The sequence below is a fragment of the Eleutherodactylus coqui genome, chromosome 1 (assembly GCF_035609145.1).
Source record: "Eleutherodactylus coqui strain aEleCoq1 chromosome 1, aEleCoq1.hap1, whole genome shotgun sequence".
Classification (NCBI taxonomy): Eukaryota; Metazoa; Chordata; class Amphibia; order Anura; family Eleutherodactylidae; genus Eleutherodactylus; species Eleutherodactylus coqui.
Genome location: NC_089837.1, coordinates 494689801 through 494717390, shown reverse-complemented (window position 1 = coordinate 494717390; position 27590 = coordinate 494689801). Strand labels below are relative to the sequence as shown.

The 27590-nt window shown below is 43.8% G+C and overlaps 1 protein-coding gene across 1 annotated transcript; it reads left to right on the top strand.

Moving 5' to 3' along the window:
• Positions 1–245: 245 nt before the first annotated feature.
• ENDOD1 (endonuclease domain containing 1) lies at positions 246–26114 on the top strand. The gene is made up of 2 exons (XM_066586747.1): positions 246–718; positions 17560–26114. The coding sequence occupies exons 1-2, from the start codon at positions 428–430 to the stop codon at positions 18619–18621; spliced, it is 1353 nt and encodes a 450-aa protein (XP_066442844.1). The 5' UTR covers positions 246–427; the 3' UTR covers positions 18622–26114.
• The last annotated feature ends 1476 nt before the right edge of the window (positions 26115–27590 follow it).

Genomic DNA, 27590 nt, shown 5'->3' with positions numbered 1-27590 from the left:
ATCAGGTGATCTAGCATATTACAGCACAGGGTGGCATCTGCCTATCCCTCTTAGGACCTCTGATCTAGCACATTACAGCACAGATGGCAACTGCTTGTCCCCTTGGCACAGCAGAGCCTGGTGCATCAGGTCCCTGGCATAGATGACCTTGCTATACACAATACACCACAAGGTGGCAGCTGCCCATCTCCTGGCATAGCAGAGCCTGGTGCATCAGGTGATCTAGCACATTACAACACAGGGTGGCAGCTGCCTATCCCTCTGTGGCACCGCTGATCTAGCACATTACAGCGCAGGGTGGCAGAGCTCCCAGCATCCCGCGCGGCCCTGCAGTCCTCCTGATACTGCGGCGCTGTACGTGCGGCGGGCGGCTCCTCTCCTCTCCTCCTCCCTCGCCGGTCGGCAGGTAGCAGTGTGCGCGCGGACCATGGAGGCGGTGGTACTGCTCCTGTGCCTGGCGGCTCTGCCCGGCGCCCTGCACGCCCGCCTGGTACACGAGGGCGAGGACGGCTTCTCGGAGTGCAACGACTTCTTCTATCAGGGCAGCCCGCCGCAGGGCTTCAGTCACCCGGCCAACGTCAAGGTCTGCCAGCGGTACCAGGGGGACAAGCACTACGCCACCCTGTACAGCACCGAGCACAGGATCCCCGTCTACTCCGCCTTCACCTACCAGGAGGATGCGGGGGGCGCCTGGGGAGGCTGGATGGTGGAGCCGCAGGTGAGAGGGGCACCGGGGGGCATGACATCACCTGGCAGCGGCACAATGGAGGGCTGGGGAAGGGGGTATATAGTGTCCATCACAGGGGGCTGCACATAGATCTGTACATGGCGGGGATATATATGGTATACACAATGTATATTATATTATCCATCACAGGGGGCTGCACATAGATCTGTACATGGTGGGGATATCTAGTATCCATCACAGGGGGCTGCACATAGATCTGTACATGGAGGGGATATCTAGTATCCATCACAGGGGGCTGCACATAGATCTGTACATGGTGGGGATATCTAGTATCCATCACAGGGGCTGCACATAGATCTGTACATGGAGGGGTATATATGGTATACACAATGTATATTATATTATCCATCACAGGGGGCTGCACATAGATCTGTACATGGCGGGGATATATACCGGTAGTATCCATCACAGGGGCTGCACATAGATCTGTACATAGAGGGGTATATATGGTATACACAATGTATATTATCTATCACAGGGGGCTGCATAGAGCTGTATACATGGAGGGCTGTAGAGGGGGATATATAGTGTATAGTATCATCACAGGGGGCTGCACACATGGAAGGGGGTGTATAATGTTACAGTGCATATATTGTGCACATTGCCCTTATGTCTCCATTCAGCCTACAGTGATGTATGATCTGTGTACATATAGTATGATGCATAGTGTGCATTATTCTCTCTAGCCCAGTAATGTATGATCTATGTGTGTGTATATATATATCAAGCCTACAGTAATGTATGTGCTGCATAAATACTGTATATTAGGTAGGTCGCATGTGTGCCCTTATATCTGCATCCAGTCAAGTAAAGTATGATCTGCATATACAGGTAGGGTGTATATAATGTATACAGTGTGCCTCCGGCCCAGGGATGTGTGATGTGTGTAGTCTGGGCAGGTGCTCTACTAGGATGTAGTTGCTACTTTGTTTCCAAACAGACATAGCCTTTGTATCCATTCCTGTTTTATGTATTTATATACATTGTATCCACACTTGTCCTGAGGCTGCTGCGTGTATTATTACACATCTGTATCAGACACCAGTGATGCCATTCATAGGTAACCTATCCTGTGAGGGTCTAGTACCTTTTGCTTTTCTCAGACCCTGAATGACATATATACAGTATGCTTTAATGTATTCCCACACCACATAATCTTGTTTTGTTCTGCCAGTGAAGATCAGGATGGATACTTTCCACCTCCCACAGCAGGAGGATACAAAAATTGGTGACTGTAAATGCATAGTTTATTTTCCGCCTTTATAAAGCGCATACATATTCCGCAGCGCTGTACAGGCATTCTCATCACTCCCATTGGTCCAACAATTTAAGCTACAATCTGTATAGGCTCCTGCTATATAGTTCATCAATGAAATTTTCTCTTCTGGACAACCACATCCTATTAGGGGCATAGATAAGGGTTCCCTCTGTGAGCCCTAGCAGGCCCCACTCTGGAAGACTCGGCACAACCACATTGGCATTACAGTATGTCGTCACTCATCTAAATGGGTGCCACGCAGTACTACAACTCCCCTGTAGGGAAAATGAGCAACAGCACAAAGGCAATTAGAGCTGATTGTTAATGGTCAGCTGACTGCTGGGGTGACTTTGCTCTATGAATTGCAAGTTCCAGTGGCACAACCCTTTTAATTAATTTATATACCTTTGTCTATCTAATATACAGGGTGTAGTCAAAAAGTCGGATCCAGCACTATATCTCAATATATTGAAATCCCAATAGTGTACTTGAATAGGAAGGCATGGATGTGCTACATGATATGATGTACGGGCCTCTGGGGGTCCCCACCATAGATTTCAAATCTATGTCGCGGCTCTGTAAGACATAGAGCGTAGTGCATTCCAGTACTGATGATCGCATTGTAGGACCGAGTTGGTGAATGGCAAAACGCCGATTCAGAGCACATGCAATAGTAAGAGCACGACCCAATCAGAAGACAATGCAAATTTCGGCCTGGAATGAGTGCAATTGCCTCGTTGGACCTGTGTTCATTCCAGGGACTCGACGCAGATCGGTACCTGAAGCTCCCTCAGATGACAGTGGAGGACTTCCTGAATGATCCGCTCCTATCGTAGCAGATGGAGGCCACTAATGTATATTAGTTTTTTTTTTCCTGTGATATACTTTGATCTCCTGTTAAATGCTTATTGCAAAACCCAATTTTAGTGGCCCGTCTGACCTTTGCTATGAATTTGCAACCCTCTCTGTACAGGATTGTAGCCATAGTCTTGTATAGCAAGACAGATCTATCCATCTGTCTTGCTATACATCCATACAGTATAAAAATAGGGGAAAAAATCTCTAATTCTGGTCCCGCCTATTCATGGCCGTGCAGATGACTGCGCTGCTGATCTCCTTGGATGGGAGGCAGCATGTTGTGACAGGCAGGGAACGAATTCCTGACAGATCAGCTGAAAAGAATTTAGAGCTTGTATCTGCTGTCACAGATCTGCCTGACGTCAGCTGTGAACAAGAGGCATTGTCACCACGCCTTGCCCCCTCCTGCTGGCAGCGTGCCCGCTGCTGCCGCTGACATTGTATCACTAGTCATGAACTGAGCAGCAACGGGTACAATGGCATTTTACGGCTGTTTTGTACAATTGTTCCTCGTGGAAGCAGTAGAGAATCGAAGAGGCGCTTGTTGCCTGTGGTGACAATGTATCCGCGTTATCATGCGTGTGACAGTGAGGCCTCGGTCACACTGCAGTGTTCTGCTCATCAGTAGTGGTTCAAAAACCAGAAGAGGTAGAAATCCTTCCACTACACGCTCTGTCTGTAGCTTCCATTTCTGGTTTTTGCTTACAAATGACGATGCAGAATACTGTTGTGGGGATGAAGCTTTAGGATAAAGACCCACAGTGACTTTTCATTAATTATGCAACACCCATTCAGCCCTCTCTCTCTCCCTCTCCCCCCCCCCCCCCCCCCCATTCTCCCACGGGGCCCCCCGAATCTTTTCGCCCGAGTACGGAAGTACTCGAAAATCACGGCGCTCGGGCGAAAAAGGGGTGTGGCAGAGTACACTCGCTCATCTCTAATTATTATGCATCGCCTAATTAATGCTCTATATTGCTTTTTATATTTGCTATTTTAACTGTCGTAATTGAAAGCTGTAATGAGACGCTTATGAAGAGTTACCCCCGGTCTAAAAAATAACACATCTACAGCATGTTCTACTTTGATATATATGCCACCGCGCCCCCCCCCCCCCAAAAAAAAGGTCACAAGCCAACATCCTTTGTACATGTATACATCAAAAAGCCCAAAAAGCGGTGAACGGGGGTTTCACATCTTTATCGGATCCTCCGGCTGAAAATAACGGAAGAAAACGCGCAACATGCCGCACTTTTTCTTCTGTCCAAAGCTGTTCAGCTGGGTGGGAAACGGATGGATGCCATTATAGTCGATATGGTCTGTCTGGCGCTGTTCAGTTCCGTCCAGAGACTGAACCGTTTGGCCGCAGGGATTTCCCTTCCCTGCTCCCTAAAAACAGCAGGAAAGCGGAATTCCCAGCGCAGATGTGAAGGCTGCCATAATGGCTAACTTTGTAGTCCAATCACAGAGGTACCGAAAATGTGTTTTACTATATATTGCAAGAACCGGATTGCGGTGCGCCAGCTGCACTGTAGGGTCCTATGGTGACCTAAAGGTCCTTTACATGGGCACATAATCTGCCTGTGCGAATGCCCACCGGCCAATAATAAGCATGTCAGTCATCGCCCGTTCCCTCCGTGGGCGCGGGGAGATGTGCAGCTGACTAGGAAGCATTTCTATTATCCCCCTAGACAACACAATCAGCCGACCAATTAGTTGGCTTGTTCGTCATCTGATCGTTTGTCCTTTTGTACAGCCTGATTGTTGGACTAATGAGTGTTTGTAGACACATTTGGGCCTGATAATCAGCCATTGTAGGGGCTCATTCACATGAGCGTATTTGCGCAGCAAATTACATGCACAATTTTTGCGTGCGTAATACCTAATTAGAATCTATTGATTTCAATGAGTTCATTCACGAGCGTATTTTTTCATGCAATGTGTGATCGCTCGAAAACAAAAATACGCGGCATGACCTTACTGCCTAATATGGACCGTAGGAGCCCATTGAAATCAATGGGCATGCGTAAATGTGCGCGAAATATGCAAAAATTCTCTGTATTATGAATTCGGTGTGTGAAATGTGCTGCGTATTCACAGACCAAAATGAGCACGAATGCACCCTTAGAGGACCTTAAGGGTCACTACTCACTACGGTTCCTTTTCACTGCGAAATTCGCAGCGTTTTTTTTTTTTTCTCCAGGGGTCGATGGGACTTGTCAATGTTAAATTCGCGATTTCGCAATGCGTTTTTAACATTAGGAAGCCCCATAGACACCTGGAAAAAAACCGCAGCAAATTCGCAAACGCTAAGGGTAGTCACTAGTCACCCTAAAGGAGCTTAAGGTGAGTTGACATGTGGAGGGTCCTGGTGGTGGCTGTATTACAGTCATGTGAAAGAAGTTAAAGGGCCCATCTTCACAAGCGGATAATCTGCCCTTTTATTGGCGCTAACCTGCAATAAAGCATGCGGGTCGACGCTTGTTAAATTTCTATTTACTTACCGCAATCGTTGTTAGTGTGCAAACTGTATGGCGATGAACAATTGTGAACCGGCCCTGCGAGCGCAAAAGTTATAGTAACACACTTGTGTGAAGGGGCCGTTGGGGCTCATTCACATGCCTTTATGCAGGAGTCCCACAGCACTGGTCTGTGTGAAGTGGCAGAGACTGCGTATGGCGGCGAGTGCACTGGGCATGCCTGCGTATCTCGCGCAAACGGACATGTGCAGTATGACTTTTTAATTCCCCGCTCTATCTCATAGCGGGGTTGTCTATGAATCGCCGCCCCTACACAATGTATTGCATATGGGCAGTGTTGCATGTGCTGCCCATACAAAGCTATAGGGCTCATGCTGCATGGTACGCCAAGAAATGGAGCATGCTGCGATCTGTTTCTCACGTGTATCGGCACGCAGCTGTTTACACGCTAAGGTGAATGGATCAATAAAAAACTCCATTTACTTTCATTGACTCCAATCACTGCATGTCACACAGCTGTGCATCGCAGCTGTAATCACGGTCGTGTGAATAAGCCCTTACGCACGTATTTTTTACGCACGTAGTGCTCACCCCTAAAAGCTAATTGACTTATATTGAGCCATTCAGATGTGTTTTATTTTTATTTTTTTTAATGCACGGAATACATGGAAAAAAAACACAGCATGTCCTATATTGGTGCGTATTACGCTTATTGTAGGCTATAGGGGGTTAAAATACTCAGTAAGTGCATATGTCAAATGCAATACACAGCCCCTATAATCCCATCTGAGTGAGCCCTAACAGGGTGAGGATACACAAAAGAAAGACCTTTTATGCGCCTTCCTCCCAAACTCCTGCACTTCTAGTCACAGCGTGTCTGTCACTAGCTTCTGCTGCCCCCAGAGAGGGGTGTATAAATTTGGTGACAGTCTTTTTAAAGTTTGTCCCACTGGCAAACTCCTTCAACTGCCTACAGTTATCCGGGGGACAGAAATGCTAAGACAGTCATCCAGTCCTTGGCGTTGGGGCTTCAGTATCCAAAGCCAATATTTAGAACTATCCGTTAGATGGGACCAGTCACATGGATGGCGCCCACGTCTGGTAGCACAGAGATAGCAGCTTCTTCAGTAAGCTGTGGAGTTTGCTTGTTTACTGATATGAATACGTTGGATGGGTGTGAGCGCTGCTCTGCAGCACTGCTTCATTCTGATCACTATTACGTAATATAGAGATGCATCATGAGAACAATAGGACATTATGTAATATCTGACCTGTGGCTGTGTGAGCTGCCGCACGACTTCATGATGCAGAAAGCAGCTTCTGCCTGTAAATATAGGAACCTCATCCCCTCTTGTATGTTCGGTGACCACATTGCTGCCACTGCTATAGAGTGACAAAAAAAGGAAAAATAGGCTCAGAATCTAATCCAGTCCTAATCAAATACACTCTTGCAATAAGCATTTACTAAGAATTGGATCCCTTTAAAATATAACTTTTATTGAATTCTACAAAGATTGTACATAGAAACGAAAACACTTAAAAGCCCCGTATATGCCGCAGATTATATATTGCGGTTTATTACTATCCACATTGTCCATGTTATCCCATATTTAGACAGCTGTCAGTCTATGGCTATAGTTATATTTGCATGTGTTATACAGGATCAGATGGTCAAAAAATAATAAACGGGGCGCGCTATCCCCATGGGGACCAATAGCGGCAAATCCATTCTCCTAGCTGGAGGTACAGGGAAGCCTCAGAGCACTATAGCTCCTGTCTTCTATATTCCCCTGATGACACCACTTAGGCAGTGAAACATGTTGGAAGAGCTCTGTTTCATCTTGTAATATCAGTATTAGACCGCAGGCATTGCTATCTCACACTATTAACCCCTTGGGGCATTGCTATTACTCAGAGCACAGCTAGACAGTCATGCAGCTTCCCTACATGTTGAATGCTGGTGGACGGTGTAGCAGGTTCTGATGATCAGTCCATTTAGTCAGATGCTATAGGCTTCCCTGGACCTCCAGCTAGGAGAATGGATTTGCTGTTATTGGTCTCTATGGGATCACGCGGCCCGTTTATTATTTTTTGACCATCTGATCATCCTCCCAGGACTGGCCTGCTGAATAACACATGCAGATATAACTATCTTAGTATGGGATAACATTGATAATGTGGATAGTAATAAACCATAGTGTGCGTGCGTGTGCGCGTGCGTGCGTGTATATATCTGCATCATATACTGGGCTTTTACATTTTTCAGTTTCCATGTGCAATCTTTGTATAGTTCTATAAAAGTTATATTTTAAAGGGATCCAATCCTAGTTAATGTTTATGGCAGGAGCGGTTTTGATTTTTGACTATATAGTGTTGTCATGTATATGTTCCTATAAGTACATTACTTTACCTCCACCCCATCCACGGCACCTGAGGCTCAGCATCATAACCTCACTGCTCCTCTGTAACATCTGTAGGCTTCACGTGAAGGAAGCAGGATGGTAGGATTACCCCCAGTGTGCACAGCAGAGCCATGTACAGAAGGCCGTGCGCAGACGGATATGCCCCCAGAATTATTCAGTTTAACTTGATTTCAGTGGAAAATAAACAGATTGGCACAATTTTAGACTCTTTAAAGTTCCACAAAAATGTGTTTTCTCATGCCAAGAATTAATGGGTGTGGATGAAATGTACTTTTAGACCTGTCAATCATAGCAGAGGTTAAATAAGGCACAAAGTTCTGCCATAAATGTACAGCTGTAAAAAGAAATTCAGACATTTCCAAACGTATTCGCCTTTAATAACTTAGTTACAACTGCCCCTCTGTGTCATTGCTATTGCCACTGTCCAAGCTGCTTATCTAGGCTCACACATTACAACACGTTATTTTGTCATTCCTCTTCCATTTGGTAGGCTGGGGTAAGACAAGTGTATGGTCATAGCGTACTATGCTTGCGTGAGTTTTGCGCTCGTAATCTCTTGTACCAATCTCCCATAGGCTGCCATGTTGCTGCTCATACGAATTTCGCAAAATAAGCGTGCAAGGAAAATTTAAGCAAGTTCTACCTTGCTATGTACGCATACATGCCATGATGGAGCATTCCCCCTGTGTTGGCAAAAAACCCCAATGAGGTAGAAGCCGATTTATTTTTTATTTTTATTTTTTTATTTCCCTCCCCCCCCCCCCCCCCCCCCCCCTCGAGGGGGGAGAAAATATTTCCTGACTCCAATCTGGCGATTGGAATAATCCCCGGATCACTGACCCGTCTAAAGTAATCAGTGATACAATATTATGTTATATCACTAATCACTCAAGAAAGGTGACCAGGTCCCCCTTGCACTCCTTTATCGAATTCTTTATTGCCATGTCCTCCGGCAGAGTTTCATAGTCTCACTGCTCTTACAGTAAAGAACCCCCTTCTATGTCGGTGTAGAAGCCTTCTTTCCTCTAGACATAGAAGCTAATGGCATGATAGGATCGGTGTGGAAAGTCTCTATTGAGTGTTGAAATGTTTCGGCCCTCAAGATTATATTCAGGGCGGTGTACTAGAGAAGGTGTTGCCAGCTGGTGTAAACGCCGCGACGGGAGGCTGTAGGTGTGATGTAAAGAAACAAAGCCAGTAATAGCGCAATCTTTTTAAAGCGTGGAGAGTCTAAAGGCAGGAATATTAACACTCTTTATTTACAAACTAGCAGGAGCAAGCATGTTTCGAGGCATAGAGCCTCTTCCTCAGAGAATTGCTGTAGAACAACACTTGCTACAGCCAAGCGGAATGCTGGACATAAAGTGTTCCTATAATAAGAGGAGGTGACTCCTTCTTTTACTGTGGGAACACTTTATTTTCAGCAATTCCCTCGGCTGTAGTATAAGGAGGGAGGGACTAAAAAGTTATCAGCCCGACCAACAAGGGAATGAGCTAGGGGCATGAAAATATAATGCAGCTTATTCCCCCTGAAGTCCAACACACTTGCTACATCGTTTCTGAAGTTTCTTTAACCGTTCTAAAAATAAAGTTTAGTGACTGAAGAAGTGCCCTGTTGCTATCATCGCATGTGAATTATTAAACATTTTTGTCCCATCAAGTTTTTCAGGTTTGTAAATAGGAAATGCAATGATAGAGCCATATCTGGTGAGTAGTGTGGACAGTCTATGCACTGAATCCCAAGATCCTCCAAAAGATCCATTGTCTTGGCAGCCTTGTGTGAAGGAGCATGGTCCTGAAGAAGGGTGCCTTTTCAGCTTTCAGCCTCCTTCACACGGGCGACAAAGTCGCGCAATTTCGTCGCGATGCTACAAATCGCATTTATGTGAAGCCCATGCTTTCCAATGGGTTAATTCACACATGCGATGTTTTGTAGTATGCAACAACGCAACACAAAAACCTTGCGTGTCTGGCGATATGCCCGCGACACGCAAGGTTTTGTAGCCCATGTTTCAGTATGGAGCCTTCCTCTCTGTTGCATCAAATGAAAACAGACTTTTCATGTGGTGCGATGCAACTTTGACAGTAGGACATCCTGCTGTCAAAGCCCTAATCTAAGTCCTGGCTGCAGGAAAAAAAATGTAAAAAACAGTATACATCACCTTAGAAGCACTGTCCGACGCCACTACAGCAAGTCACAGCCAGCGCTTGATGAATAGCTGTGATTGGTTAATTGAGTGCTGGCTATGATTGGCTAGGCCTCAGCCAATCACAGGCAGCGCTTTGAGGAGGCGGGGACTTTTCACTCCCCGGCCAGACAGATGAAGAAGAGGAGTGCTGGGGACCAGGAAGAAGCGGCAGCGGAGCCACGGACAGCGCTTTTAGGTGAAGTATACTTTTTAATTTTTTTTTTCTGCAGTTAGGGCATATTTTTGGGGTTGCGCGACTTTGTAGCACTACAAAATCTTGTTATTGCCGCAAGAATACGCCGCGATATCGCTGCAATTTTCTCTCGGCGATGCCATGTCGCTCGTGTGAAAGAGGCCTAAAGTGTATTTTTTTTTTTTCTTTAAGTGCGGCCTTTAATTTGTCCACCACGTGACAGTAGTTTTCTGCATTGATTGTTTGGCCCTTGTGAGTTTAGCCTGTTAATAAAATACCCATGCTATCCCAAAAAATGGTGGCCATGAGCTTTCCTGCTGACTTGTGCCATGGAGATCCAGAGTGCCACCTCTGTGAGGACCATTGTTTGGTCTCGGGATCATAGGGGTGTAACCAAGATTCATCAGCAGCCACCAGTCTTTCTAAAAATAATTTGGACTGGATTCCTCAAAAGGCTTCAAAAACACCTTGAAGTGTTCACACGTGTGCGTTTCTGGTCATTGTTCGAAGATTTTGGCATTCATTTGATTGAATGCTCATGTAGATCCAATCGTTCACATGAATTCTACTCCAAACACGTTCCTTGGGTATCTGCAGTGTCTCCGCTATTGTTTCCAGTGAGATTTGCCCAAACCATGTCACATTCTGCAATTCGGGTGTGATGGGTCTCCCAGAGCTTTCAGCATCATGGGTGGAAAAAATTGACCTGCTGAAAGTTGGTTCCCCTCATTTCTTCATAGTTGAGTGTGACGGGTGCTGCTCACTCAATGCTTCCATCATGCACTCATGAATTTCCTTTGGTGTGGTGTTCTGCGTGAACAAGAACTTCATGATGCCTCGCAGTTCAGTACTTTTTCTCCGCCATGTTTTTTTTAGAGATGAGAAGAAAAAAAAATAGCGCTGTTACCCTGAAAATTGGAAGAACATACTTTATACCGACAATAGTAAAATTTTGCATACATTTCAGGCAGGGGTCGGGCCGGGAACTTTTTAGCAACCCCCTTCCCTCACAAGTGTTCTCCTGAAGCATTCCACTGAGGAAGAGGCTCTGTGCCTCAAAACGTGTTTGTTCTTGTTGGCTTATAAATAGAAGTCGAGTTAATATTCCTGCCTTCAGACACTTTTTATGACATGGTTAGAAGTTTGTAGGTTGTACTAAACTGTAATTTGCCTGCATTAACCTTTTAATCGCAGTCGCACCCATATTTTGCAAGCAAAGCCTTATTTTCTTGGGTGGCCTGTATCATCCATCAAGTATTTAGGTCTTCTACATTTAGTATAATAGCCTGGATGACCATATACCAAGCTGTGCGACTCATCAGTGTTATATAAGCAATCTAGTCCACACCCTCCTGTGTACACATTGACATTCAGCAGCCGCTTAATAGTGCATGCTGTGATTTGTGTGCGGGAGGGTTGGGTTCTTCCACTTGCCTGCTATTTTGCTTTCTCTATCATTTGGGGAATAGAAACACATCTCCACTTCAGAGCTGCAGGCGTGGACCCTCACCGAGAATAGTAACTTCAATTCATACTTTATTAAATAATGTTTCCACATGGCGATGAAAATATGCAGTTTTTATTTTACGGATTTGCCAGTTTTCACTATCTGCATTGCAAAGGGTAAAATCCACGGGGAGAATTCTGCAGCATAAATTGTCATGCTGTGGATTTAAAATCCACACTACACTGCAATACTTTGGCAGGTTTTTTTTTCAACAGCTTGTGGATGAGATTTGATTTAGGGTGGACACCCACTGGCGTTTTTATTTCTTGCGCTTCGAGAGCGAGTGAAAACACTCACCTCGCAGCGCAAGAAAAACGCTGCGTGTCGCCATTGTTTTTAATGGGGCCAGTGGCAGCAGCGCTGGCCCCGTTAAAAACATAGGAGTATACCGCGGACTTCTGCCAAGGCTGTCCCATTGCTTTCAGTGGGTTCGGCGCTGCTGCCGGCCCCATTGAAAGCAGTGGTTTGTGGCAACCCCCGCAATATGATTTTTGGGGAAGGGCTTGAAATATATGTATTTCTTTTTTTAACTAGTTCATGATTTTCAGGAAAGGACTTATATTTCAAGCCCTTTCCCGAAAATCATACTTTGGGGGTTGCCACAAACCACTGCTTTCAATGGGGCCGGCAACAGCGCCGAATCCATTGAAAACAATGGGCCAGCATGGTAGACTTTCCACATCTAAAAATCCACAGCAAATACATATCAAGTCTGCAGCGAACAAATTCACACCTGAAATCCACAACATGAATAGGCATGCTGAGGATTTAGAATCTGCAGCGGTTTTCAAAAATGCTGCATATTCGATGTGGAAATTCTCTGCTTCACGTAAAGGAGATTTTTGAATTGTCTGTACTACCCGTGGCTAGGATCCACTCGAAGGGTATGTTGACATGTAATGGATGTTCTGTGGATTTCCTGCATGGAAAATCGGCAGCATTTACAGTTTAAGCTATGTGGATGGGATTTTAAGACTATCTGGTCCACATGGAGAGGACCATGTCCACACAGCATGTGCAACCTATTAGAAATATTTTGCGGATTCTAGATGCACAGCATGCCAATTTATGCTGCGGATTTTCACTGTGGATTCCATCTCTTCAAATGAGGTGAAGTTTGCGCCAAAATCTGTGTCAAAATCCACATCAATTGGTGCGGCTTATCAGCTGCGGAAAATCTGCAGCTCATCTGCTCCATGTGAAATTATTTTTGGGGTTTTCAAAGCTCAATGATTTGGCCAGTGTTTTTACAGGGGTTCTGGTGGGGTTGGGATAGGAAGTTACTTTCAGATTGGTATGGTTGCAACTGCTACACCCACTAATCCTGAGAACGAGGGTCCTGAAACTCACTAGATGAATGAAGCTGCAGTCAAGTGCGCACAATACAGCTCCATTCATTTCAGTGGCACCGCTTAAGATAGCGGAGTTCTTGAACTCCACTTCCAGTAGACCTATTGTAATAGAGTGGTAGTGTGCATGCTTTACCGCCACTCTATTCATGTGGGGAGCTTTGGGACCCCTGATCTCTGGATTATTGGGTGTCACAGCATTTGGACTTCCACCGAGCTGAAAAGTTATCCCTTATCCTATGGAGGGAGTAACTTTCAGCTCTACCACAGTCCCTTCAAGTAAGACTTGATATGACTATGGACAAAATGGTCAGCTGATGTGATCGGGTCTGAATGTTACTTCACCAAGAACTCAGAGGACACAGGAGGACCTGAGATTAGTGGTGCTTAACTTAAGACATTGGGCCAAATTCATTTAACCTGTAGAACCCAAGCGGTGAGATGCATAAAGATGCTCGGACATGTTGTTTTCCTTCTGATCTTGCTTCTTGTTTTTCACGTTGATAACTTAACCTTCTGGATTATCACATGGTCAGAAAAGAAGACTAATAACTGTTATGCCGGGCAGCCTGGCCCACACGACTCTGCACACAGAGACCATTGTGCCGTGCTGCTCACACAATATGGTCCATTCATTTACACTGAACTGCACTTTGTACGAGGCTGCATCCAAGTGTTTTGTTGCTTTGTACATACATACCAGGTGGTACACATTGATAGTTGTGAATGTCCAAACACCCATTAAAAAAGAGAATTTACACCGTGCAGAACTAGGAATGATTTTATTCTCTTGTGATTGCACAGATTTTTTTTTTTCATCTTTTTGGTATTGCCATTGTGAAAGCTGCTTATCTAGTCTCATGTAGTCCAATACATCAGCTTTGTCATTCACCTTCCACTTTTGTAGAGATAACTAAAAAAAGAAAAAATTACTTTTACTGTATGCCGTCAAGTGAGATGCTCTTCTTTACCAGAGTGTATGCCTCTTGTGGCCAATAAGAGAATTGCAATATTTCTTAATTCTTTTTAGATGGCTAGTCACCGTTAAAATCGGCAATGAAAAATCACAAAACTATTTCAAGATATACTAACTTCTCTTGTTGACATACAAAATTGTGCCAGCTCTTTGCGGTGTGAAGCGGCGGCTATAGTTGGGGTGAGGCACATACCTTGTAACGTTCAGATAATTAGGTAGGATTAGTGTACACAGAGGCCCTTTATATTGTGGCCAGGATAGTGAATACACTTCAGTTGTGAATATAGAAACCTTTTTTGATTTATTCTTTATAGGCGTTGTCCTACCAAAGGAAATTATACCAGCATGAATGAAGCGGCAGTCAGACAAGCAAGTTCAAGTAGTCGAACCCCCACTGATCAGCTAGGTATCCCCTATCCCTTGTATAGGGGATAACTTCATTTGGTGGGACAACCCCTTTAAGTGTCACCACATGACTACAACAGGTATTTCTCTATATTGTGTATGGAATTAAGAAAACCTAGCTGCTTTTTTCCAGAAGCTGTTCCACTCTTGTGTGTGTGTGGCTGGGGCTGGTATTGCAGCTCATCCCTATTCAATTCAATGTGGTTGCATTGCAATACCAGACACAGCCAAAGGCCGAGAGTGGCACTGTCCTCCATAAAACATCTTTAAAAACAGTCATGCATGGTACAATATATATGATATACCAGTATATATGTATTCAGTGACTAAGTAATTGCCTTGATAAGGCCAACCCAGTGTAAAGGGCTTTTTACATGGGTCAATCATTGGCCTCAAATGTTTATTCGAAAGTTCGATTGCCTGATAATTGGCCGGTCTGAATGTGCCACTGATCACACAATGAATGAGATGTATGAGCAAATGCTCCTTTGTTGAGTAATCTGACCTTTTTTTGTAGCACAGAAGGGAAAAAATTGTCGTCGGCAGCACATTCCCCTGTGTAAATGGAGGGAGTATGACCTGGACTATATGAAGGCCATGCAAATTATCATTGACCAATGCTCCCCATCAGTACATTGCTCCATGTAAAAGGACCCCAAGTACTGTCTTGATCAACCGCCTTGCGTGTTTCAACAATCTTAAGTGTTTCAACTGGCTATAGCATTCATGGGTAAAAAAGGAGTCCTAAAACGGTCATGGCGGCGTGGTATATGTGGGGATCAGCCTAGACGTTCCTACAGTTTGAGAGATAACGCAGTTTAACTGCTATGTCTTGTACTAAACACTCCGGTAGTCGCTGAATCATTTCGCCTCCTTATATCTCCCAGTGCGATGACGTCGGCAATATTTGCGGAGAACCATTTTACATTAAAAAAAAATGGAGTTTTCTGAAAGTCTCCCCATTAATCCATAGTGAGTGTATGATCCCACAATCCATCACTGTTGGTCATGTGATACAACTATTTCTGAACCCCGTACAGCCCGTTTGTCATGTCTCTACTATTTATACATTCGTCTCGGTATTGGAAAACATTTTCTAGAACAGGTCAGTGAATAATACCCGAGCCGCCGATGCAGTATTTGCTATGGTTCTTGTGTCGTGGTGGTGATGTGTGAATGATGAGTGAATCATGGCCATGAATTAGCCTATGTAATCAGAAAAGCCTCGGCCACCCCACCAGAAGAGCTATATTCAAGCCCCTTTTTATTGTGTCCTAATAGATGATAAAAAAAAACAAAAAAAAAACATTCAACTTTTTTTATTTTTTATTTTTTTTAGTTTTTCTAATGGACTGAGTATTTTTGGTGTCTATGACGCAGCCATTCATTATTTTCCTGAATCAATATCTGAGCTGCTGAGTCAACGTCTGAGACCTCCCTAATGAAACTGGAGATTTTATAAGCTTGCATTTCGGAACATTAGCTAATTGCGTTAAATGGACATCCATCAGTAGATCCCGTACCGCCCCGGCTCATCCTGTTGGTTAGTGCGCTTGGGAAGCATTAGGAATTTTTGCTAACGACTGTTATTGACCACGCTGTCACTCAGGAGAGCATTTTAAGTGTCTCCGTCATATTCCAAGGTCAGGAGCCGAGGAGGAAAGCTAAAATCTGGAGTGGGGGAGGGAAGGCAAGAATACTGTAGCTTCACTGAACATGTATGTTGTGACCATCCTTTCGTTAGGAAGCGTGCATATTTTAATGATACGGCATACACAAGATGGAGCTGAACGGGAAAATAGAGACTGGGATAGATATTGCTAACGCAAATGGCAAAAATATCTATTTAGCGATAACAGATGTAGCACATGCTAACTTGACGTTAATGCTAATATATATATGCGCCCTATTTGTGTTTTCTATAGGAGAGTAAAAAGTGCATGGCAATTGCATGCCATGTGATTTCAATGCATACTACTATGGGGACCGCATTTGGGGGAAAAAAAGTGCAGAACAGTAAATCATGCCATGGAAATTGCATGGAAAACCAGTTTTTCACTGACCAAAATGCACTTGCATATGTGAATAATGCCTTGTACAATTTTAGAATGCAGCCATTTAAAATTATTGCACTGTTGTCTCTTACAGTACCACTTGCCACCACTAGCTGTAGTAAACACCTCCACCAACACTTATACAACAGCGTCCTCCGTTCTCATTGAACCCACTAAAAAGAAACACTGCTTGAAAACTGAAAAAAGTATTAGCTCAAGTTTCTACCAAACTGATAAACTCATTTTTTAATAGTATAGTTTAAGATTTACACTTCTATATAGTATCTTACATATTCTCTTTTAAAGGGTTTGTTCATAATGGACAATACATTTTGATTAGCTACGCTAGCCATAAGCTGATCACAGGGTGTCCCACTTCTAGTTTCCCCAGCAATCAGCTGTAATGTGTATGTAGCAAGTGTTGTGATCCCCCTACAGTGCCTCCACAGGTAACATGACACATGACATAGTTATTAAAATTAATGCGTTTGGGTCCTCCATGGTGAGGGACTCTTTGTGGCCACTTTTTTTTTTCTTGCATAGGCCGGGGGCACGCTACTGTATTTTGGCCTCTGGAATGTATGATGCATGGAGTTTAGGTCAGAAGAACCGCGGTGAGGACACACTTCTGTATTATGGATGGTAAACGACGGCCAAAATATGGTAGTGTGTTCCCGGCCATAGATGAGAATCGTGAATAAAGGGCTCCTTTTTTTAAAAAAAAAAGATACTCAAAATTCCCTAGTAGGGGATGTAAAAACAGGTTTTCTAAACAAGATAAGAAGTGCCAGACCACATACAGATAGTCTTCTACACTTAATGTCTCTTCTGTAAGATGTTTGCCTTACTTTGCGAAGTACGTACTTGTATTGAAGCACCTTCCACAGAAGATTCTTCAGCTAGTTCATGTTGCTTAAGATCCGAATGTTTGCATTTATTCTGGTTCCCAGAAATTTTTTTTTTTCTCCCCTACAATGAGGAAAATTGTCTTCTACCTCATGGGGGTTCTTTGCCTTCCTCTGGATCATTATTGTAGGGTAATAGGCTAGACTGCATGGACATATGTCTTTTTTTGACTTACAGACTGTTACTTATGGTACTTCTCTTCTGATCATCTTACAGGTGGACGATTCCAAGAGCAGTTTGGATGAAGTCAACAAAGGTTCTGACGTGAAGGAGCAGGTTCCTGGACTAGGAGCAAACCAGGCCTTAGAAGAAGACTATGCCTCAACGGATTACCAACCTGGTCCATTGTACCATAGGGCTCCACCAGCCCTCACCAGCGCTGTGCCATTGACACCGGATTTCAAGGAGAAATGGTCTGCAGATGTGGATCTTCTGATTAAGGAAAAGTTACTACCCCATTGTGAGAATGGAGAGAACCTTCACCTTCTTGCTGGAGCCGTCCCATCCAGTACAAAAATAAATGATAAAGTGGCCGTTCCAGAGTACGTCTGGCTCGCAGCTTGCTGCAACATTCCCGAAGCTTGGTCCTTGGCGATTGTTAAAAGAATTGGAGATGTAGATGGCTTAGAACAGATCACCGTGGAGGAACTGGAAAACCAACTGTCTGGAGATGTCAAGTTGTTTTCTAACCAGTGCGGTGGTGGCGCTGTCCATCCAGAACTGAGATCAACATCTGAAGCTTCAACTCAGACTGAGGAGGAACCACCAGTTAAGAGCCCAGGAGCCTTTTCTAGATTTTTCCAGTTCATTTTCTGTATTATCTACGAAATTATAAAGAGTGTCCTGTGCTTGGTGTGGTTCCTTTTCAAGCAAGTCTGTAATTTAATCTTCGGACGACTGTACTGGATCTGGACTGCACTCACCACCTACGTATTCGCCTTGGGCAAAGTCTTGCTGAACATTCCTTGCGATGTCCTCTGTGTCTTTGCAAACATTCTTTGCGGCTTTGTACGAATCCTTAACAATGCTTTATCAGTTGTATGTCTCATTCTTAGGCTGCCAACCAGATTCCTCTGCGACATGGCCAGCTTCCCCTATTATACAGTCTGTGCCATACCGGATGTTGGAATCGACATACTAAGTGGTGTCTGGGGCATCTTCATGTTGGGGTTCTCGGCCTTGTTCGGGGCATTTGGGGGTTCGTTCTCGGTGGCATCGTTTGCAAGCAGCAATGTTTTGCAAAGGTTCATTGGACAGTCCGTGGGTTATGAAAACTGACCGGTATTACTAAAGGAGAGCCGTCAACCCAACCGTTGATTGATTGGTGTGCTCGCACTTTACTGCAAGTCATCCAGAATTCTTGTGGAATTTCTATGAAACTTCCATTTACTTTTATCCTGCTTGTTGGCATTTTTCATCAGCCCACGGGAATTCGACTCCTTTATAGTAATGCTGGCTTCTCAGTAAATTTAAATAGGAACGATCAGCTGGCTTTCAAGCTCATTTTCTCTTTTTATTGTGGCAGGTGTAACAACTCATCAAGTGTCTTTTCGCAAGGTGAAAGTGTGAAAATTGGACTATTTTTGGATGTTTTGGCTGAGGAGACTGAATGCAGTTAGTTGGCATTCTAGGCAATGACATAAGAGTGTGACTATTTGATAGGTGGTTGTCTGCAGGTCGCGGTATAATGTAGATTTTAGTGTTTTTGTCTTTTTTTTTTTTTTTTTTTTTTTTTCATCGTGCGTAAAAAGTATTGCTAAGGTATAATTACTACTTTTCGGTGAGACGTAAGATTGATTTACAGCCTCTTTAAAATGGTGAAAGCGTTTACTGTAGGCGTTACGAATAATAGACAAACTGATCCAAAAAGCAGCTGGTTAACATATTGCGTCGGAGTGAAGGGGTAATTGGTTTTCTTAATTTATCAGGAACTGTAGTTGATTATATTTGAACGTTACAACTAGAATGTAGTTTTTCTAGGTTTTTTTTCCCTTTTTTTTTTTTTTTTGTTTTTTATACATATAATTAAACTCCACTTTGATATGACCAAAACTTTTTCAAATTCTCCTGCCATTCAGTTCAGTCCGTATGCTGTCTGTTGCAAGTTGCACCCAAGACTCTTTGGCACAACTTGCCATGTGAATCCGGCCTTATCCAGAATCAATATACTTTGAACATCCTGTTGGAACAGAGTTCTGAGTCGTGGAGGTGTACTGCACTGGCCTTTCCCACCCGGATCACTTACAGTGACTGCTCTCCCCCGGTCTGCGTGTAAGAAGAAGGCTATCGGTCTAGGCAACCTGGCGGGAAGAGGCGGGTCCGGTGCGCCCCCATGGCTCCAAGTTCTTTTCGGACAGGATGTTTAAAGTATGCTTATTCTGAAACGCTACAGTGTTTCAGAATAAGGCATATGGTTTTTGCCCAGAATTTACATACCCATTCTAGGTTCATGCAGCCTGTGGTATGGGCAACATGATCTAATGACACATTCCCTTTTTAAGGTGTTTTTCTCCCATAAAAATAATGCTACTAGAAGCCGTATCTCCATGATTCGGCATCTGATGGAACACGACTACCATATTTCTCCCTATGAAATCAGAGAAATGTAGTACAGTAGGTCCTAATAGAAATCTATGGAGGCCGTATTATGCCTCCATATAACATAGAGGAGCAGTAAGGCTCTTGGGTAAGACCTAACAGTCTGTGGTGAGAAAACCGAAACAATGTCCAAATCTGCCAATGCCCCCTGACCAATACTGCTCACTAGGGTTGGTTTGTGGCGTTATCACTGGGAAATTTCAATGCAATAGAGGTCAAAAGTTGGGTTGATTTTTGGAATCGGGGATATCTTGATAGATTTTTCTTCATTAAGCAACTTCCTTTAATACAGGAAGTCAGCTGGGGTCTATGAAAGCTCTAGATTATATTTGTCAACTTTTGATTTTTGCTCCACAACTAAAGAGAAATTATGTTGCCTAAATCGGGACAAATTTTCAGTAGTTCTGGCCGGATTACTGTATGGTTGTACGATGGACGTTGTCCAGTTTTTATATCCAGCCTGCTTTGGACAACTTGTGTGACTCTTGCGTTGCTTTAAACAAATTACCCCATCAGTATTACTCTAAATCAAAAATTCGTGAATCAGCATTTTGTGGTGTTTAGAATCTGAAAGCTCCTGTATTTTACGTCTCGCGTCCCGCGCCTGCTTCTTTCAATCCGTATTATTTATTTCTGATTTAGTTCTGTTTGCACTGAAAGAAAATGTCCTGTTGAATTCAGGAACATGGCACTCATTGTTTTCTGGAGAACCAAAAAAAAGGGAAACTTTATGGAACAAGCTGTTGCGAAATAAACATATACATTTTGCCATGTTTTGACATGACTGTCAGGTTTCTTGTGTTTCCTTATGCGCATGAGTAGTCCTTGGTGTGATTTTTTTTTTTTTTTAAGGGTTTTTTCTTAAAGGTGGGGTATCCTCTTCGTTGTTTACCACAACACAGCTCCATACCTATGATTGTGGCCCTGTCTGGTGTTGCAGCTCAGGTTTAGCCAATTAAATGGGAGTTTACTAAGGTACCACTCGTGCCAAAAGCCGTACGTACGATGCCGAGCCTGAGTGAACAATGACGAGGATGCAGCACTTGCTTGGAGCATTGCAGACCCTTCATTCAGGTGTTTTAAGGGAGTGTCAAGAGTCACAGCCCCACCATTAGAATATCAGTGGCTTAGGATCTATTTACACGGAATGGTTTTTCTATGGAAAGCTTTGAATTGAATGGAAATCTATTGCAACTGCAACTTTTTGGACAGGACAATGTAAAAATGTCCTGTTACTACATCATGTGGAAATGCCTCAGAAATCCGCAGATGGATTCTGCCCATTGATGGGGCTAAATCTGAGAGGAGGGCCGTGACAGAATAGCTGCGGATTTCTGGAACGGTTTTATAGGTTTTAGTCGGGACAGAAACTTCCGCGGTGGATTCCGCCGGTGAACATAATTTGCGGACTGCTGAAGAATTCAGTGTCTTCACTTCATCTTAAAAGGGGTGGCCTATGAAACCCAGAACCCCCTTTTGGGCAGCCGTTGAAGTTTGCCCCTCCCCAGTAAAAAGCTTGACCCATCAGTTATACAGTGATCCCCTCGTCCATCGCCGGGGTTACGTTCCAGAGACCCCCACGATACGTGAAAATCGGCGAAGTAGCGGCGTTATATTTACACACATCAATCTGTCAGGTGAACTGCCAAATAATCGCCAAAGTGAACAAACAGACCGATGCTGTGATCAGTGAGCCAATCAGCGCCCAGGATACAGAACACCTTCCATCAGCCAATAGTGTGCCGTGTACAATTTCGCGTTGGCAAGTGCTAGTGACTTATTATATTTCCTGTATGTACCGCAAAATTCCACGATCTAGCGAAAAACTCTGGGGAAACAGAATTCTATATGGTCTACCTTAAATCTGCGATGCACTGAAGCCGAAGTCATTGAACCGCGATATAGTGAGGGATCCCTGTATTTAACATCTCCCTGTTATATTCTTCATTTGTCAGGATTCAGCAATGTTTACATAGCTTTCAAAGTTCTAGATTGTGACTTTTTGTGTAACTTCCAGATATACTGTGTAGTAGTGGGTCACTGTACTGTCAGTCACCGTCAATTATAGCTTTTTTTCCCCATTATAACGGACAAGTTAGAAGAAACTTTTTTTTGTCCCAACTTTTGCTGTGCAAATTTTATGTCTCCCACTACTGAATCTGGGATTGCTTGCATTTCTTGGGCATTTTGACCAGATATTACAAAGCTCGTTAAGTTGGCAGAAATGCAGATAATGGGTTAAACTGGTTCTCTGGGATTAGTATTGATGACTTATCTTCAGGATTTGTTATCCATATAAACTAAATAAATAAATCTTGGTATTTGTATAGTGCCAACTAATTCCGGAAGGATGGAAGGCTAAGTCAACCTTGAGCCGGCTACCTGAGTCATGCGGGGATTGAACTTGCAACCACACGAGGCTCTATATCATACTAAATGGGGTGTACCACTCAGGACCCCACCATGATCAGCCAGTTTGAAGTGGCCACAGCATTCGTCTAAGTGCTATGGTCTCTTCTCAGGCTTGTGATGTCATGTTCATTGGTCACATCTAAGAGCAGGTCAGTCCCATTCAAGCGAATGGGTTTGCACTGCTCTACCAAGCACAACCGCAATACAATATACAGTGCTGTGCCTGATGGGCACTAAAGCGGCCAGAGCGCCACTGCTGTTTCAAACAGGTGATAGTGAAGATCTTGAGCAGTAGACCCCAACAATCTCTTATTGATGACCTGTCCAGAAGATATATCAGCAATATCTTCAGTCTCAGAAAAACCCTTTTAAAGGCATTGTCTTGTCCTACAGAGGGTTCCCTGCTCAGGGAGACTGAATCCCTGTATGTATTACATGACTAACCATTCATCCGAAACTCGGAGGCCCTTCCCTCGGAGGCCCTTCCCTCGGAGGCCCTTCCCTCGGAGGCCCTTCCCTCGGAGGCCCTTCCCTCGGAGGCCCTTCCCTCGGAGGCCCTTCCCTCATAATAACCATTCACCTTCCATCAGGGAATTGGTTGGTTTCAAATCTAGCAGTACCTATTATGAATAAGGCCAAACATGTCTACCTAGATGATTCCTCATGAAGTTTTATTCACTTTATGGAATCCAATCTTAATTAATCCAAGATAAACGATATTTACTGCTCATCATATTACATGCCAATATTTGGAACCGAAAACCCAGGAACTCTGTGCCGCCTCTGTAGTCCAGTTCCCGAAAGTAAAGCAAAACAGCCATTTAGGTTTTTTCCAGAGGAAACCAATCATGATCCTAAATCTTATTTTTTATCCTGGAGGTGTGATCATGGACATTAGTGAACTGTTCTAAATTTAGTCATAAGCCTGAACTAAATACCCTGAAGGAGCCTGCTAAGTTCAAGCCTTAATTTGTCCTCCCCATCTTTGTAGATCCTGCGAATACGATGATGAATAATTGCTTGTGATTTGTTTTTGTATGGCGCTTGTTGAACTGTTCGAATTTTTATTAAGGAAACGTGTGTGTGTGTGCGTGTGTGTGTGTGTGCGTGCGTGTGTGTGTGATAGATAGATAGATATAGCAGAAAATTCTGTCCTGTGAAATGTTTCTTTATGAAATAGTTTAGCAATTGAGATTTGCATACAGGGCCACTCCAGCAGATACATGCCAGCCCCCATCACACACTGGAGGTTTTCTCTGTGCATTGCAGCCACTTCCATGCAGTGCAGCCTCCTGTCTGATACTTGTCAGTACCATCTTGAGAATGAGAGTTATCACTTTCAATCAAGCAATCCCATAATGCATCAGCACAGCATTAGCTGAGGCTGTACCATTTTTGCCAGCTGGAGGGACCGTTTCATTATCCTTACATTCTATATTCACCTAAATAAGCTATAGACTGTAGGCATACAGTCAGACGGATGAGCTGTGATCTCCTCTATTATACCCGTGTGACAGGAACTGTGTGATCATCAGTAACTGTGATAGAGTGTCTGTGTCCCCTTCTAGGCAGTTTCTATGGTGGATCAATGTAACAGCATCACACAGACTGAGAAACTGACTGGAAAATAATCCATAAGCTCAAGCAGCTCTGAGCAGGTCAGAATTGAGATCACATGACCATCTGAGGAGAAAGAAGCCAGGAGTTTCAGATAGAAAGAAATAACTAACCAAAGAAACCCTCGCCCACTAATATAAATGGCTGCATAATGAATGACTATAAAACAATCACTAGAGTTGCCCTTTAAAATGCTACAAACGAAAGGAGTAATATATTTGCATAATGAAGAACGTCACAATCCATTATGACCGCTAATATCCGTAATTATCTGTTGTAGGGGTACGTTGACCCCTTGTAATACACAAGCTTTCCTAACTAACATTAGTGATGTCATCAGAACCCGCCATTTATACATTTATTGTAGAAGCATGCCCTGCATATTCTATAACCATTATAAACCTTAAACCAGCCCTCCAGTTTCGGGTAAAAATTCTGTCCTGAGTCCAAAGGGGGTAAAATCATAGAATGGTAGAGTTGGAAGGGACCTCCAGGTTCATCGGGTCCAACCCCCTGTTCAGTGCAGGATCACTAAATCATCCCAGACAGTATATTACTTGCAGTGGTCTTTCTCTGCTTCACCCTGATCTGATAGTTCCAGATCCTGTTCTTGGCCCTTCAAGATGGCTGATGGGATCTTCAGACTTCCTAATCCCCTCTTTTGTGTTAGACTACCAGTGCACTATACCTGCTCTCTGATTGGCCAGAGCTGTACGCATGATCAGTGCTGGCCAATCAAGGAGCAGTGCATTAGGTAGTTAAAATATTGCTATAAACAGGGCCCAAAACCAACAGCTCAGAGGGACAGCAGAGAACTACTACTACGGGTAATATACCTCCTGTCCCAAGACCAAATTCCACCCGCCCCCCCCCCCCCCCCCAAACCAGAGGGTGGCTTTAATAACCATAATGAGAAGTTGGGGATAAATTAATTTAAAGGGGCAAATCCACCTAAATTTTGTCTTCTGGCCTGTTGTAAAGACATGATCTAAAAGAACAGTGGGGGGCAGTAAGCTTAGCCCTCATTAGACTTCGGGGCTACAGTGTTGTATAGAACCCCTTTGACAGCTCAGAGACGTCTATAAGTGAAAGTCGTGTGAAAGGGGAGTTCTGCTTGAAATTACTACTGTTTGGTACAATACCAATACCGGGACTCGACATTCTTATGGATAAACCTCTAATTATCTGTATATTACAATCCTGTTACAACTTTTCCTAGGTGAATAAAGTATATCTACTAATCAGAATGTGTAATTAGTAGGATGGCGTCTTGTTTGCTTCCTACATGATTCGTCTTGATTTTGTATTATGGGAAATATTGGTGTGGTGTATGTTAAGTTATCGGGGGTCTTTTCATTGGGTCTACTTGAAGGCACCATATTAGACGTGTCATTGAACTTGTATCTGGACCGCTTCTATTAGGCCAAGCTGTGGTAATTGAACCAGGCCCGGCACTAACCTTCACCTGCTAGTTATATAATGCGAGCATAGCCCGTAGAGATGTAGTCATCGAGATTGTAGGATTACCAATGTAAATCATTTGTACAAATTGCTATGTCCTATATATATTCTGTCATTTTTGGACTAATGTATTGTTTTTATTTATGTTTATATACTTTTTTTTTGCTTTGTTTTTCCCCAAAGGGGTTTCGGGTTATTGATGGGCCTTTCTTCTATAGCTGTAGTGGTGGTGGCTCTTTTGTAGGCAGGTGCCACCACTGGACACCAGTGTATTTGTATACTAAAGTCTCATGCTTGTAGATTATGGCCGCCTTCGTAGGCCTGTTTAGATTTCCATCGCACCATCCACAAACAAGAGTCCGAAAAGAGCTCTAGTGCCCAACGGGTGAGAGGAACATCTTCAGCTTTTTGCAGCATTGACCTTTTTAGTGTTGTGTGACATGAACTGCTAAGCAGTAGGATAACCGTAGGAGGAACAATGGCGCAAGAGCAAAATGCCTCACCACATCCATGCTGCACAGCAATAAAGTACAGACCACTTCCAACTGACTGGTTGCGCTTGTGCCCCCTTGTGGAATCTGTCATGTGACCATTTGCCATGTCCTGTATGTAAAATATGTTCATGTTTTTTTGTTTTTTTTCTCACATGTATGATTACAAGGAAATAAAGTAACTTAAGATGACATCTTTCTGGTTTGCGGTCTTATTAAAATGGTTCGCTAAAAGCATTTCGTCAGGTTTTGTTTGTTTTTTTTTTTTGCATGTGATGGTTACGCATCATTAGCGCCTCTTAAAGAAAATTTTATATATATATATATTTTTTTTTTTTAGGATAAGGCCGGGCTAATTTGAATGGGTTGGATTCCACCTGCAGAAGACCTGTGATCCTCCATGGAAAGTAATTGCAAATGATCGCAGATGTGTGGTTTTCTGCACAGATGTACACTATGCACAGCGCAACAGAGAGCCCTTTCTCTCCCCTTCAGGTTTCTCTCCCCGTTTTTTGTTAAATCTATGCAACTCACCTGTCACCCGCACCGGCAGCGGAACCCTTTCTCTTGAGCGAGCAGGTACTCGCTAAGGGCAATGCTCGCTTGAGCAATTGCCCTTAGCGAGTATGCTCGCTCATCTCTATTGAGTAACTTTGGTTGTTTTCATTTATTTTTTTTGTACCGATCAGCTATTTCATACCGTTCACATCTGCGCTCGAACCTCCGGTTGGAGATTCCGTTGCAGATCTGGCACAAAATACTCTAAGAAATAGCGCTGCATGCAGCGCTGCTTTTCCTGGTAAAAATGCTGATTGGAAACCGAATGGACCCCATTATAGTCAATGGAGTCTGTTCGGGGCTGTTTGTTTTCGTCATAAGACTGACCCATTTGGCCAGGGGATTCTCCTTTCCTGCTCCCCGAATGGAGTAGGAAAAATGAACCGCCGCACCTGTCATAGCGGCCTTAGTCCGAATGCGGAATCCAACCCAGTACCCCCATGTACCTGTCCGCAGTGGCCTTCATCTGTATTGTGGATGTGCCGGCCAGGTCGGCCAGCACATGCGCAATACAAGTGATGCTGCACCATCACTAGGTGATGATGCGGATTCCGCGGCCCATCCGCAGTGACAGCTGCGGATCGGACAGCTTACATTGAATTAAATGGAAGCCGTCTGTGCGGAAATTGCGCTAAAATAGGACATGCTATGATTTTTTTTTCCCTCCGCGAGCAAAAATCACCGCAGATTTCCGCTCGTGGACATGGAAAAGCGATTTTGTATAGCTTGTCTATGGGCAGTATTTGCTCTGGATTCCACCAGTATACAAATCCGCCCGTATGCATTGGGCCTAACTATTCACATCAAGAGCTGCTGCTAAAACTCTACTTATTGCGCTTTGAAACAGACAGCGGTTTATTGACACTGCTGTGATTGACCAGCTTAGCACTCGCCATGTAAAAGTTTCTGGCCGGCTCGCCGTGCGCCATCTCTGGTAATTGGAAGATTGCTAAAATTAACTGCAGACAGCAACAGAAAAAAACATCATGTAACTCCAGAGTAGAGAAGTTACTCATCGTTTAACCCCCCAACAGTCACGTTATATTTGGAAAGACCCTCCCGAAAAATGTCACTTTTATTTAAATGTAGATTTTGAATTTGTCCCATATA